General features: G+C 57.7%; 1 protein-coding gene across 3 annotated transcripts in view; it reads left to right on the top strand.

The window, feature by feature from the left end:
• The window catches only part of SEPT9 (septin 9), a 167,910-nt gene that overhangs the window by 21,326 nt on the left and 131,204 nt on the right, over window positions 1-15,380 (top strand). The window contains exon 1 of one of the 3 annotated variants that reach the window (XM_012664217.1): window positions 6,122-6,891. The exons of the other annotated variants lie outside the window; for them this stretch is intronic. Coding sequence (XP_012519671.1) covers window positions 6,870-6,891 — 22 coding nt within the window. The 5' untranslated portion in view covers window positions 6,122-6,869. Of the gene's footprint in view, window positions 1-6,121; window positions 6,892-15,380 lie in introns of those variants that run through there. 3 annotated transcript variants of the gene reach the window in all.

Raw genomic sequence — 15,380 nt, 5'->3', positions numbered from 1 at the left:
GTCCACGGCACAGGTGTGTCTGTGCCGTGTGGTTGTGTGTGTCTGAACAATCTATGTCTCATCTTGTGTACCGCCAATGCGGCGTCATTGGTGTCTTGCTGGGAGTCAGCGGCTGCTCTTTGCTTGTCTGCACAACGTGATGGCTTTGAGCTTTGTCCACCCAGGTCTGCGGTTCGTTCATTTTGACTGCCAGTGTGTGTTCCTGTGTATGGGGAGGCGGAGTCTGTCTATGCCTCGGCCTTTTGGTGGCACTGACGGAGGGTCTTCTCTGCTACAGACGCTGCTGGGAATATCCCTGTGTGTGTCCTGGGCACGCAGTTGTGCCCCCGGGTGGGTCTGCTGGGCTACATAGCCCTTCTAGCAGCTGCCACACACCCTCCCGAGTGGCCTTCCCCTCTGTGTTCCCCCACATTTGCCCACTTTCCTGTCTCAGGCAGCCTCCCTGGGCAGCCGTCTCCAGACTGCAGCCCCTGGCCAACCTTTGCCCGTTCCCACGGCTCCCAGAGCATTTCCCTGGGCGTGCCCGAGCCTCCCGCCACCTGCCTGCCGCCTGGTCCCGGCTCGGGTCCTGGAGCCTCCTCCTCCCGTCCGGCATCCCCCTCGTTGCTGGGTCCTGCTCTTCCTCCTCCCAACAGCTCTGGGGTTTATGGCCTCGTCCCCAGCCCCACCATCGCACCCTCGGTGCTAGGTTGAACAGTGTCTCCCCAAAATTCACGTCCACCGAGAACCTCAGAATGTGACCTGGGATTTGGAAATAGGGTCTTTACAGATGCGAGTAGTTCAGGATCCCGACATGAGATCATCCGGATTAGGGTGGGCCCTTCGCCCAGTGACTTCTCAGAAGAAGAGGAGAGGGCACAGGCACTCGGGGAGACGCCGAGTGAAGACTGGGGCAGAGTGGAGTGGTGCGCCTGTCACCGGGACCGCCTGGGCAGAGCCGGGAAGGACCCTCCCCTGGAGTCTTTGGAGGGAGCGGGGCCCCGCAGCACCTGGATTTTGGATTTCTGGCATCTAGAACCGTGAGAGAATCAATACCTGTTGTTTTCAGCCCCCTAGTCTGTAGCAGCTCGTTACAGCAGCCACAGGAGAACAGCACACCCTCCTACCCGGATGCTGTGGACGGACCATGCCTCGCCCACAGCAGGATCTCCCTTACACACTGGGGTCCCCGGTGTCTCTGCCCTTGCAGGGGGACGCCTGACAGGAAGGTTCAAAAGGGCTCTCCCCGACCCCGGGCCGCCTGATCCTCCCTCTGCAGCAGCTCCCACCTCCCTCCGCAGCCGTGGACGGGGCTGGGATGCTCGCAGGGCACGCGGTGGCCACCAGTGCCGGTTGTTGGACTGACCTTGATAGGAGCAGCTTGGAGGAATCAGCCAAAAGACCAGTTTCTCTGTTTCTTTGTTTTGAGGCAGGGTCTCACTCTGCCACCTGGGCTGGAGTGCAGTGGTGAGATCAGAGCTCCCACTCGGGGGCTCAAGCGATCCTCCTGCCTGAGCCTCCCTGGTGTCTGGGACTACAGGCGCATGCCACCATGCCCGGCTAATTTTTTGATACTTTTTGTAGAGACAGGGTCTCTCTGTGTTGCCCAGGCTGGCCTTAAACTCCTGGCCTCAAGTGATCCTCCCGCCTTGGCTTCCCAAACTGCTGGCATTGCAGGCGTGAGCCACCGCAGCCAGCCAAAAAACTAGTTTCCAAACAGGAATATCCGCCTTCTTTTGCCTTGGCTAGAGAGTAGCTTTCCCCTTTGTTTGCCTTCTGGGGAAGAAATTGATGGAGAATGCAATGTCTCCAGGGAGGAGAGGGCCACAGAGAGGGTCTGGATAATGGGCAGGCACCAGGCACTTGTGGTTATTTAAATTTAAATTATTTAACATAAATGAAAACCTCGTGCCTTGGTAGCGCTGCCGCATTGCAAGCGCTCAGCACCACATGTGGCTACCATGTTGAACACGGCAGCTACAGAACATTTACATCACTGCAGAAAGTTCTATGGGGTGGCGCCGGGTTGGATAATTTTCACGTTGGATCTTCATGTGCATTGTTCATCCAGCGAACAACTGTCGGGCACCTACTGAGCAGGCAGAATCAGGTCTCCAGGGAAAGTCACCCACTCTTGGAGTTTTACGTCTGCTGGGGAGAAGCTTAAACTCCAGAGCCCTCTGCAAAGGGCCCTGGCCTCTGCGCCCCCAGAGCCCCCTTGTCCTGCGCCGGCGGTTGGGGGCCCCTTACGAATGGAGCGCCAGCGCCGGCTCCGGGACGGATGGCTGAGCGCGAGGGCCGTTAGCGGTGGAATTGGGCCCATCTGGGCTGCTTCTCCCATTGTCTTGGTTTCCTTCCACGCTGACCTGGAAGGACTCCCAGAGCAACAGGCTGGCCTGCCGTTCGCACCAGTAAACCCTGCAGCGGCCCCAAGGGCAGAGAGTAGCTGGGTTGTATTTGTTTAGGAACAGCCGAAACTTGAGGCACAGCAAAAAGTGGAGAGAAGATTCCGGAGAGGCAGGCCGCTGCCCCAGGCTGGGGCCGGCCCGGAGGGTCTTGGCCGGCTCTGCTGGCAGGTACAGCTGCGGTGGCTGTGGCAGCGTGGGCGGAAGGGTCCGGGGATGGAGCTCCATCGTTTTTCATTCGGGGAAGCAAACTTTGGTGGTCGAGTCGGGATGAGCAGGAAGCCAGCAGAGCTGTCAGGTCTGAAGTGAGAGGTTGCGGCATCTCCTGCCAGCTCGGTGGTCGTTGCGGAGGATTCACAGGCACCTGCGCTGTGGGAGGGGGGCAGGTGGCAGAGAGTCTGAGCCCAGAGTGTCAGAAAGTGTCCTTTCGGCCAGAGAGTCCCTCTCCCCACCTCCTCACAGTGAGTCAAGGTGGTGCCACCTGTGAAGCCCCTTTTCCGGAGGCCCCTGCTGCCTGGAGGACATGCTCCCTCTCCTGGACGCCTGGGACAGCCCCAGGGCCTCCTGGCCTGGTGGAGGGAGCTCAGGCCATGCTGGGGGACGCCTGGCACTTGTCCCCTCCCAGCTGGGTGTGGGGGGATCAAGATGTGCTTCGTGGAAGGGGACAGGGTCACTAGCTCTCAGGGCGGTGTGCCTGGGGGGCTGAACGGAACATGGTCCCCACTGGGCCTTGGTCACAGAGGCCAGAGAGGTGGGTGGGGGAGGAGAAGCCACCCATACCTTTTACTTTTGTTTCACGTGGGAGCAGGGGCTTAGGCTGTAGACACTACCAGTTTGGAGTACGAATTTCCACGGAGGAGGAAAATCTGTACCCGGAGGCTCTGATGTCAGGGTTGTCCATGAAGGCTTGGCGGCACTGGGGAGCAGGATGGGAGGGGAGGGGCACCCAGGAAGGCTGCCTGACAGAGGAGGCATTTGACTGATCCTCGAAAAATAAACAGCTCCCAGGCCATGCTGGAGAGAGAAGAATGATTGTTTCATTTCTCTCCACGAGATGCCCCCTCTTCCCCCCTCCCCTGCCCGGGCCCCGCACGGCTTCTGCAAGTGGCCCTGTGCCTACAGAGCCCCACTCTGCAATTCGGAGGACCTCTGGACTGATGACGGTGACGTTCCAAAGAAAGTGGCCAGGGGTCTGTTGGGGGTGAAGACGCCCTCCTGGGAACTGTCTGGAAGGGGCTGTTGGGTAACAGTGCCCACCCGGATGTGGGCAGGCTGGGGTGGCCAGGAGCTGGGGCTCGTGGGCTGGCAGAGCCACAAGTTCCCAAAGCCGTGGCTCTGAGGGTCCTGCTTCCCGGGGACAACAACCCTGGGTCCAGTTTGAGAGAAGCTGGGTTAAACCACGCCAGGCTGGTCACCGCAGGACCACTCGCTGCATTTAATACGCTGACGTGCCTCAAATCCGAGACGGGGATAAAGTTTGACACGACCACGGAAACCTCCTCAGCGTTCCTCTGGAGGGGGGAGCTGCGTGGGGAAGCTGCTATAGGACTCAAGTCTGGCCTGGCCTGGTGACTTGCCCCCTTAATGCCTGCGCTGAGGGTGGCACACTGCGAGTGGTGGGGAGGTGGCGCCCTCCTCCTCTGCCCCTACCCTGGCCTGGCTTCACCCCACCTCTGTGCCACCTCTGAGCCGGCTCATGACTGGCGCAGGCCCCGGCGGAGCCGATCGGCGCTGCCAGGTTTTCAGTTTCAAATGCCCCCCGCTTGGGCCAGTGTGCGTGTAGTTCTAGGCTTGGCAGGAAAATGGACCTCGTGCCAAAACTGGGGGTCAGGGCGGCGCTCTCGGCAGCGACACCAACCGCAGCATGACGCCCACAGCATGCTCAGCACACAGCAGGTGGCCGGGTGGCAGCCCGCCACAGCCCTGCCCCCGACTCCGCCCACTCCTCCCACACCCCCAACCCCCGGCCGGTCTGAGCCTCATGGCCCCCCAGACTTGCCTGCTGAGGCAGGAGTTGGTTTGGAGGGTGTCGCGTGGGGTTAACTGCGTTTCTTCTTCGTGTTTTGTCTGTAGTTTCTAAATTTAATGCAGCGAACAGACATTACCTCTATAATCAGGAAGACCAATCAGGAATATTATTTCTAAATTGGGAAAGAGATTAAATAAACAGACCAAGAAACCTCGGTGAGTCCCACCCTTCGGAGTCAACGCTCGTTAGCGGCTGGTTTAACATAATGTTTTAGAAAGAAATAAAATAACAGAAGACAGGCCAGCGAACGCTGGCGCTTTGGTCCATGGTGCCTACCCCAGCTTCCTCCCGCGGCTGCGACAAATGACCACGAACTGGGAAGGTCACACAAGTTCCTTCTCTCACGGTTCTGAAGGCCGCATGTCCGAAGTTGGGGTGTCGGGAGGACGCGTCCCCTTGGAGGCTGTGGGGGGCTCAGCCGTCTCTGCCTCTTCCCGCTTCCGGGGCCATCGTTGCTCGTGGCCACGTCACTCCTGCCTTCAAGACAGCACCTCCGCACCCCGGGGTCCGTCTTCGCCTTCTCCTCGTGTCGGGTCTCGCTCTGTCCCCCTCTCAGACCTGCCACGGCCCTCAGGGCCCACCCAGATAATCCAGGAAGACCGCCCCAGCCAAGCTCCTTCACGTGTTCACATTTGCAAAGACCCTTTTCCCAAAGAAGGTCACATGTACAGGTTCTAGGGATTAGGCTGTGATATTTTGGGGCCATTACTCAGCCCACTGCACTGCCCGAGAGCCCCCGGGACCCCCACCCCGGCTGAGACACCGTCCCCCTTCCCTCCCCACGCAGGCTGCCTTTGCCGTTGGGGTCCTCTAGGCTCTTTGGGGGAGGCCGGCTGCTGTTTGGTGTCTCCCAGAAGGCTGGAAACTGTCTCCTCGCTCCCCAAGAAGATGCCCTTTCTGCCTAGGAGACCACTTTTGGGGTCCTGTTCCAGGCGGGGAGGGGATGGGAACTGCAGCCCGAAGTGACATTGCAGGGCCTTAGGCTCTGTCATCTAGCTGAGAGCTGTGCGTGGGCCTCACCTGGTCATAGGTAACTCACCTGGCCTCGTGGCGCAGGGATTACAAACTCAGAGGCCTCCGGGGGTCTGGGCCAATAATGAAAACCCGTAAAGGGGCCTTGGGACCAGAACAACCAGGAACTGTGTGTTTCATGGGAAGGGCACAGCACTCCTCAAACCAGCCCTGTGTGGCCAGGTGGGCAGGGCTCGCAGGTGTGGCCACACACCCTCCCTCTTTCAAGAGAAGCTGAAAATCTGGAGTTCTCAGGGAAAGCGCCTGAGTCCTAAATGTTGGCATGATACACATTTTCTTTGAACAAGGTTGGACAAACAGAACCTGTCTCTGTGTCTCAGGTTTGAATGCATCCTTTAGGTGAAGGGAGCAGAGGGGTGCCCCCCATCCCCCACTCCCAGTGACACACACTGTAGCCCACGGGCCCAGCCCAGACTCTGCCCAGGTGCTGGTGGGGAGCATCCAGGTTGCCAGGTGAGCAGCCCCAGGGGACCCAGGTGAACATCGGGAACCAGCACTGACACCCCCAGCCGGGCCCCGAGTTCCCGGAGAGGCAAGGAGTCTGGGGAGGTCGGCGCGAGAAGACTTGGTCCCTCCCAGGGGACGGCCAGGAGCTACTGACTCATGAGTGTGTGGCTGGAATCTTCCAGGAAGTCCCTGTCCTGCTCTGCCTCTCAGCTTGGGCGGGGACAGCAGCTGCCTCTGTCTAACGGGACAGGGTGACTTCACAGGGTTCCTCCTGGGCAGGTGCTCCGGAACCTTCTCTCAGCCTGCCTGCCTGGGACACGGCCACCCCTCCCGCCCAGCCGAGTCGGGGTGCAGGGTGAAGGAAGGGCCGGGCCGGGCTGGGGGCGGAGGAAGGCGAGGCAGGCACGCGGGAACTGGGCTTTTTAAATGCTTAAACCCAAGGAAATCGTAGCATCGCGGGACGGGGAAAATGAAAGACTTTGGAAGTCGCCAGGAATTTGACTCTGTGAGTTGGTTTCCAAGAGGCTAAGTTAAGCATCTCCAAGTGGATATTAAAAAGGAGCAGTGAGACTCCGGCAGCGGCGGGAGCTGGGAGTGGAGGGAGGAGGCCGCCGGAAGCTGCTGGACCTCTGTAGCCTCCGCACCGAGGGACACGCCGCGGCCAGCGCTAACTCCCGGGGCCACCCTGGCCCTTTCCCCCGCCGCTTCTTTTTGAATTTCTCTCCTTTGCTCCCTTTCTCCTCTGGTTTGAAGAGACAATGCTACTTCAGTTTGGAGCACAAACATATGATCAGCACATGGAAATGTGGTAATTTGGATGCATTCGTGATTGCAACAGATTGAAGAAATTAGACCAGACAAAGAGTGTTTTTGGAGGAGGAGGAGGAGGAGGAGGAGGAGGAGGCAGAAAGGGGGGGCGACGGGGGTGAGAAAGGGGACGCCAGGACGCCCGCGTGCTGCTAAATATATCCGTAGGAATGGAGAGGGACCGGATCTCAGGTAGGCGCACAGCCCCCGGCCGCGGCCCGCCAGCCCCCACACTCGGGGCTCTGTCTCTGCTTGGGGGACATAAGCACCCAAGGGTCACTTTTGCTCATTTTTGTAGAAACATTTCTTTTCCTTTTGACTATTCTGAGTTGGGACAGAATGTTGTTCCAAAAGCTGAGCTCCGCTATGTCTGGCTTTTATTTAAACTCTTCTCTCCTCCCCCCTGGCTATTTCTCCTTCCTTTCCCATGTGCCTCTCTTGCATCTCACAGCCACTGTGGGTGCTGAGACCCTGGGCTCTGGGGAAGGGGTGGGGGGACCTGCCCCTGGCGCTCAGGTCTAGGGCGGTGCTTGGGACACTCTGGCATTGGCCGGTGGTTGGTTTTTTCCGCCGGGCGGTTTGTTGTTTTGCTGCCAGCCGAGGTCTGTCTTCAAGGCCACCCCAGACTCCTCCCTGAAATAGCATTTCGGTGCCTTCCCGGCAGCTGATTACAGAGGTGGAAGCTCCCGGTGCTCAGAGGAGCCGGCGTGTCTGGGAGAGTGCGCATGTGTGTGCACGTGTGTGCACGTGTGGCCATTCACGTCGGCAGCCCCCTGAAGCCGGCACAGGCCCGTGGGTCGGGAGCATGAGTCGAAAAATGAAGAGAACGGAGGTTTCCCCTCCCTGAGTCACCCTGTCTAGAAAATTCCCCTCTCCAGGCCCGCCCGCCTCGTTCCTTCACTCGCATGCGGTGTGCCGCGGCTGCCACCTCCCCCAGTTGGCATCAGTGCCAGTGATGACCATGAGTCAGTGCCTGCCGGGCACGGCACACCCTCTAAACTGGGTGCTGGGGACGTGGTGAGCTGAGCTGCACTCTAGGCTTCAGGTGTTCTGGGGTGACCTGTGGGTCACAGCAAGGCTAAGACTGTCATGCAAGTGTGGTTGGCCCTGGGCTGCGGGTTGCCACTGTGTGTGTGTGTTGGGGGGTCCCTGAGGGGCCAGAGAGAAGGAAGGCCCATGTCAACGGCTTCTCTGCAGGATGGAGCAGCTTCTCAGCTCCTGCTCCCAGGGCCACATCCTGATGTGATGTCAGGACCGGCAGGGCAGCCGCTGAGAGGGGAGCCGCTCGGGGTCCTGCTGACGGGGCGTGTGTGCGTCTGTGCCACTGCAGGTGAACCACGCGGCGGGGGCAGCCACGGGGATGGGCAGAAGGCGCAGCCGGTGGTGGAACTGCATCTTGTCTCAGGGACATGGGCCAGCTGGGGTGGATGGGGCTGGGCGGATGGAGTGGTCCTCAGAGTGGCCGCCTCCAACAGGCAGCTTGGGCGGACCAGAGTGGGGCCTGCTGCCTCCTCAGCCACTAGGCCCAGGAGGACGTCGCTCACCGGCCTGGCTGGCAGGGGCCTTGGGGAGCCTTGGGTCCAGCCTTCATCTCATAGATGACCAAGCCAAGGCCCAGATGAGTGATGGCCAGGGGTCCGAGAGCCAGCACAAAGGCAAGGGGCTGGGAGGGGCTCCCTGGAGATTCGGAAGTGATAGCGACATTGGGAACCTCTCAGGCTAACCAGACACGGGCTTCTCGCGGGCTGAACAAACAGCCTTTGAAAACGGCCAGGTGTATGCCTTGGGACGGCTCCGACCCCCGCTGCCCTCAGCCGGGGCAGCTCCACAGGGATGGAGTGGGGACCTTCGCTCAGGATGTGCCTCGACGGGAGACTGGTACCTTCTACGACATCCCCATTTGGATGTGTTTCCATCAAAGAAATTTGTTCTTTTCCCCCAAAACTCAGTTGCAAACTGGCTATAACAGAATGAAAATGAAAATCCCTGAACTATTTCCTTAACATGTTTCTCACCCTGGTCAGACCTTAACTGTGGTCTTTCATTGTAACCGAACTCTGAACCAGTCCCTGGGAAGCGAGTTCCTGTCCTGTCCCTGCTGGGAGACCTTGAGCAAGTCACCATTTGGCCCTGAGCCTCAGTTTCCTAACCTGCAAGGTGCGGGAGTGTGACCAGCATGGTCCCCAGGCAGCGTCCCCTCCCTTCCCGGGGGTTTCAGAGCGTGCCCTGAGTTTCCTGGGCCGCCGGGCCTTGCCGAGCTCCTTCCTTCCCTCTGGGCACGTGGCTCCTGCCCCTTTGTCTCACCACGAGGCGCTGTGGTGGCAGCTTCAGTCCCCACGTGGGGACAGGTTCTGCCTGGCAGACACGGCCCCGCTCATCTCCAGACGTGGCTGTGGCTGCTGCTTGTGCCCCGCTGGGCTGGCGTTTGGGGCGTGTCCAGCCCAGGCTGCCAGGAAGGGGTGGGGGTAGGTGAGGTGCGGTCCTGCCCTGGTGAGTCCCTGGTGGTCCACCAGCCTCAGGGAAGGGGCTTCGGCAGGTACTGGCAGCCTCAGGAGCCCTTCCACCTGCCCTCTCGTCCCTCCAGTGGCAGCCCCTGGCTCCCGCCTGGTTTGTGCACCGGGGCCTGGGGGCCTGCTCGGTCCTCTCTGGGGCTGTGGTCTTCCCCTGGGAAGATGCTGGAGGGCTCGTCAGCAGGGCTGGCATGAGTCACAGAGCAGTGACTGGCCGCTAAGGCATGGAAGGCCGCTCCTTCCAGCCAAGGGTTGGGGCTTTTCTTCGGTTCTGGCCTGGCTTTGTGGCTTTTACAAATTAAGCAGTTTTATCTTGTTCCAAGAGCTTGTGTTTCAGCAGGGAGAGACTCTCCAAGAAGGGAACTTTCCACTGGGAAGCCGTCACCCCGCTCAGCTGGGCCTGGGAGGGTGGGAACAGGCCGTGTGTGTGAGCTGCAGGCAGGGGACGTGGACAGCTCTGCACAGTCACGATTGTGGGCGGGGGGTCCTGGAGGGGCCTGGCCGTGCTGTCACCAGACTCCTGCCCCTGCTGGGTGTCCGCCCGACGCAGTGGGGCACAGAGTGGGGCTCAGCTCCTCTGAGGTCAGGCCCTGGGTCATGGGTGGCCATGCAGGAGGCCCCGTGGGAGCCCCTCAGTCCTCACGCATCCCCTTCTGTCCCAGACGGTCTCTGAACCCCCTGGGGGATTCTTACCCTGGCCCGGACGGGTCATGAGCTTGCCGGCCGCCTCCGCCTCTCTGGCTCTGCCTCGATGAGCTCTCCAGGACAAGAGGCTTGGCCTGAAGCCCTCTGCACCCGCTTCCTGTTCTGCCCGGCAGGGACTCTGGTCCCTGCAGTGGTTTCCTGGGCTGCCGTAACCACGTACCACAAACTACAGGAATTTCTTCTTTCACAATGCTGGAGGCCAGAAGTCCCAGATCAAGGTGTTGGCGGGGCTGGTTCCTTCTGGAGGGAGAATCTGTTCCTGGCCTCTCCCCAGCTCCTGGGGGCCCCTGCAGTCCTTGGCGTCCTTGGCTTGTAGCCGCAGCCCTCTGGTCTCTGCCTCTGTCTCACACGGCCTTCCCCTGTGTCACCATTGGATTTAGAGCCACTGGGTAATCCAGGGCGATCAGGTCTCGAGACCCTTAATGGCATCTGCAAAGACTCCGTCTCCAAATAGGCCATGTGCACAGGCTCCGGTTGGACGTGAGTTTTGGGGGCCATCCGCCCCGCCGCGGCCCCCACGTGTCCGGGATGCACAGTGTGGTTCCATGCCCCAGACTCTTCGCTGGCGCACTCCGACCCTGTGGCGTGGCTGCCAGCTCCCGCCACGTGTCTTCCTGCCGCCGGCACGAGGAGGCCTCTCGGGGTGGTTTTGATTTGCGTTTCCCGACTGTCGTGAGGTGGAGCCCCTGTCCTGTGTTTATTCGCCTTTTGCGTATCTCCCTGGAGACGTGTCTATGCAGGCCCTTTACCAATTTTTGGTTTGGATTATTTGGCTTTTTTGCTGTTGAGTTTTAGGGGATCTCTGTAGACTCTGGATGTTGATCCTGGATGTGGCACACGATGGCTTCCATCCCCGGGTTGCCTTTGCACCCAGGTGTTAGCGCCCTCGGATGTGCAAACGTTTTTAATTTTGCTGAAGTCCCATTTATCTCTTTGTTGTTTTGTCGCCTGTGCTGTTGGTGCCACGTCCAGGAAATCGTTGCCAAATCCAACATCATGCAGCTTTCCCCCTGTGTTTTCTTCTAAGAGTTTTGTAGTTTAAGCTCTTGAGTTTAGGTCTTCGATCCAGTGTGAGTTAATTTTTGCACATGGCGAAAGGACGGGTCCAGCTTCGTGTTCCGGGCTCTTGTTCCGCTCCTTTTCTTCTCTCACACCCAGGCTGGCTCCGCCAGGCAATGGGGGCAGTAGGGAAGTCCCGGGGAAGTCCCCCTGGGCCTGGCCAGGACCACCAGCCGGGCAGCCTTGTGGCTGGACGTGTCCCGCGGGGAAGCCCGGCTGGGCGGGCAGAGGCCAGCCCGGGCCTCCCGAGGCCCCCTGTGTAGACGTGCCTCGTGCTCTCGGTGGTGTGGCTGCCGGCCTGCCAATGAGACCGACTGTGTGTGTCCGGGTGTGGGGGCTCAGTGTCTGAGGCTGTCCCCTTGCTCAGCTCTCCCTCCCGGGAAGCCTCTCCGCCCATTCTCACTCTCAGCTTCTGCCAGCCATGCCTCTGTCTGCTTCCTGCTCAGAGATGCTCATCCCCGGTTCCCCCCCGATCTGGACACAAGCCTGTGCCCCAAGCCCCTGCCACCCACATGGGATTCCACTGGGACTGACTCCTGATCAAACTCCCCTCGGCTCTCTCCTAGGAATGGTAGCTGGGTCCTGAGTGTCCAGGCAGGGGCGTGGGGAGCCCCCATGTGACGCATCCAAGGCCTTCTCGTCCCCCTGCTTTCCCCCACAGTAACCCTCATGCTTGGTGCCTGAGGACTGCCGTCCCGTCCCACCCACCTCTGGGTTTCTCCCGGCTTGGGCCCCTGACTCTGGGGCAGGCGTGGAAATCCGGAGTGTTCTTGACTGGCCCTCGGTGCTGGGGTGGAACCTCCCTCCTGTGATCGGAGCCCCAGCAGAGGCTGAGGGTCTGGCCCCGTCCCTGGGAGAGGCGAGCAGGGGAGCAGGGTCTTCAGACTTGGGGTGGCCACGGGGGCTCCCCTTGCAACTGGCAGGGCTGGGATGTAGCCTCACCCCTCCCACCCCATCCCAGCTCCAGGCACCTCCCTTCCTGTCCTTGCTGTCCTCATGGGCTGGCCCCCCACCTCTTCTGCTTCAGGAGAGTCCCCTCTGCTGCTCCCCTGGGTTGGCCGAATTTCCTGAGATGGGGGTTCGGGGAGGCCCACTGCCTCCTTGGGGGTCTGCTGGTCCTAGCATCTCCCTCCTGCTCCGGCGCTCCTGAGAGCCGGGCCTGCCCCACCTGCCGCTGTGGACCCCGGGGTCTGGATGGCACCGAGGAGGTGTGTTGTGGGCTCATTGACCAGGGACGGTCAACACCTCCAGGCGATGTGGGCCCTGAGCTGCCACCTCTCCAGCTCTTGAGTTCCAGGGCAACTCCTGGAGGTGGCTCAGGCTAGGCCAGGCCCCTGGCAGCCTCCCTGCATGTGTCCTCTGTCCTTTCAGGAGAGGGCTGGGTGGAACTTGGGGGCAAGGGGATGCTAATAAGTCTGGGGTGGGGGCACCTGTGTACCTCACTGCGCAGAGCAGATGTTTTGCATCGAGGGCCTGGCTGGCCTCGCAGACCGTGGTGCTCAACCGCTGTGGGGTGCTGGGGGCAAAGGTGCAGCAGAAAGGAAACCACAGGGCCTGGGCCTCTCTGTTACATGGCTTCGTCTTACATGGCTTTGCTCTGGCCTATCTCTCTCTGTCCTGCTGGCCCTGGTGCTCATGCGGGGTGGCCCTCAGTCTGCGCTGGGCCTCCCCCACTCCGCCCCACCCAGCCCTGGACAGCTGGTCCCTCCAGCCAGGAGCGGGAGTGCAGCTGGGGTCCCAGTGCGCCCTGCTCCCAGGGGACAGCACAGGATACTGCTGTCGATAACAATCACAGAACTGCAGTTTCAGAACAATTGACTTCAATATGTTATAAATTCGGGGGTCTTCACAGTGCCCTGGTGCTGATGTCCCCGTGTCCCAGGGAGAGAGGAAGGGGCCGGGGCCTGTGCTCCACCCAGAGTGGGTGGTCTTGGTCCGGGCCACTGTGATGTGTGTTTGTAGGCGGGGGGGTCAATCCCATGTGTCAGTGCCCCCCTTTTACTGCAGTGAGGGCCCAGCCTTGGCAGGGAGGTGGGGGCTGGCTGCGGGGAAGGGGGGATCCGGTGCACAATGCCTTCCCCCAGCAGGTGGCGGTGCAAGCCCTCTAGAGCCGGCTTGGCGGGTTGCATTTTCGCTGAACTCTTGGGGCTGCCGGGCTGGTTCCCGCTGATTGTGGCTGCTCCTGGGGGAGTGGGGAGACCGGGCAGCCCCAGAGCACAGAGGAACCTCCCCCGGCGCAGGCTGGGGAGCGAACCCCTGGGATTCCTGTCCCCATCGGCAGGGCAGGGGGGTTGCAAGCTCAGTTAGGCAAAAAGGGAAGGGTCTCCTGCCACCTCTTTTATTTCATTTTTCCTATTTTTTGGTTGATATGTCTCAATCTCTCTTAAATGTTTCCAACTTTCTACTGTGCAAGTTTTCAAACACGCAGAAAAGATGAAAGGTTGTAGAGTGGACCCCACCATGCCACACCTAGAGATTCTACCATGAACACTTCGCTGTTGGCTTTATCACGTCCACACTCCCATCTACCAACAATCCATGCTCTTTTTTGATACATTTCAAAACAAGTTGCAGAAATCAATTCACAACATCCCGTAGACACTTCAGCTTGCATTTCCTTAACTAGAGTCCAGTATTTGTTTACGGTCCTTCTTTTTTCCTTTGAGATAAAATTTATATACCGTGAGACACACGGATGTTAAGTGTTCCGTTTTGAGAATTTTGACAGATGCATACACCGTATCCCGACCCGGATCAGAATACAGGACATCACCATTGCCCCCACAGCTCTTTATGCCCCCTCCCCGTCCACCACTGCCCCCACCTCTCCCAGGGGCAACCATGGTTGTGATTTTTCTCCATCACACATAAATTCTGCCAGTTTGAATGCTTTTTAGATCTGTCCATGTTTGGACGTTTTACAGATTCTTAGCCATTCAGCTGTTGATGCAGCTGCTGTGATGAGTATTCTCATGCAAGGCTTTCTGTGGACGCGTGCTTGCATTTCTCCTGTGAATATTTACAAGCAGGTATAGGGTAGGGACATGTCTAGTTTTATAAGAAACTGCCAGATCTTTTCCCGAAGTGGCCGTTCCATTTCACACTCCCACCAGCAGTGGACGAGAGTTCCAGTTGCTCCACGTGCGGGCTGACATTTGGTGCTGTCGCTCTGTTAGATTTTAGTCATTCTGGTGGGTGTGCAGTGGTATCTCATTATGGTTTTAATTTGCATTTGCCTGATGACTAATGCTGTTCAGCACATTTCCATGTACGCATTGGTTATTCATGTATTTTCCTTTGTGAAATGTCTTTTCAAATCTGTTGCCCATTTTGAAATTGGGTTGCTTGAGTTTGTCTTATTCTTCTGGATACTAGTCTTTTGTCAGAAAGTGTTTTGCAAATATTTTTTCTAGTCTGTGGCTTGCCTTTTTTTTCATTTTCTTAAGATATTTTTTTCTATGAGCAAAAGTGTGTTGTTTTAATTTTGATGAAGTCTAGTTTAACAAATTTCTTTCTTTGTGGTTATCACTTTCTGTGTTCCTTATAAGAAACCTTTGCCTACCCTCCCCCAACAAGTTGCAAAGATATTTGCATTTTCCTCTAGAAGGTTTATGGTTGTCATTTTTTTTTTTTTTTTTTTTTACAGTTTCTGTGTTCCTTATAAGAAACCTTTGCCTACCCTCCCCCAACAAGTTGCAAAGATATTTGCATTTTCCTCTAGAAGGTTTATGGTTGTCACTTTTTTTTTTTTTTTTGAGACAGAATCTCACTCTGTCACCCTGGGTAGAGTGTAGTGGCATCATCATAGCTAACTGCAACCTCAAACTCCTGGGCTCAAGTGATCCTCCTGCCTTAGCCTCCCAAGTAGCTGGGGCTACAGGTGTACGCCATGACACCCGGCTAATTTTTCTATTTTTAAGTAAATGATCACTATACATTGGTTTGCATTTTTGAGAATTTTATATAAATGGAATCATACCTACATATTCTTTTGTGTTTGGCTTCTTCCACTTGGCACAATATTTGAAAGATTCATCCATTTGTACGTATTAGTAGTTCCTTTTAACTGAGTTGATCAATCTGTATTGAATGGATATAGCTCATTTTGTTTATCCATTTACTTGTTAGACATTTGGGTTGCTTTAGGTTTTAGCTATTGTGAATAAAGCTGCTATGACCATATATGTGCAAGTCTTTGTGCTAACATATGTTTTCATTTATATTAAATAAATATCCGGGAGAGGAGTGGCTCGGTTGTATGGTAAGGGTGTATTGCACTTTCCAAAGAAAGTGTTACATAGTTTTTCAAGTTACTGTACTATTTCACATGCCCACCAGTAATATATGAGAGTTCTAGTTGCTCCACATCTTCACTAAAACTTAGTCTTGTTAGTCTTTTTTTTTTTT

Source organism: Propithecus coquereli, unplaced genomic scaffold, assembly GCF_000956105.1.
Source record: "Propithecus coquereli isolate 6110/MARCELLA unplaced genomic scaffold, Pcoq_1.0 Scaffold871, whole genome shotgun sequence".
NCBI classification, from domain to species: Eukaryota; Metazoa; Chordata; class Mammalia; order Primates; family Indriidae; genus Propithecus; species Propithecus coquereli.
The sequence above is the reverse complement of the archived record's forward strand: the minus strand, read 5'-3'. Positions and strand labels throughout refer to the sequence as shown.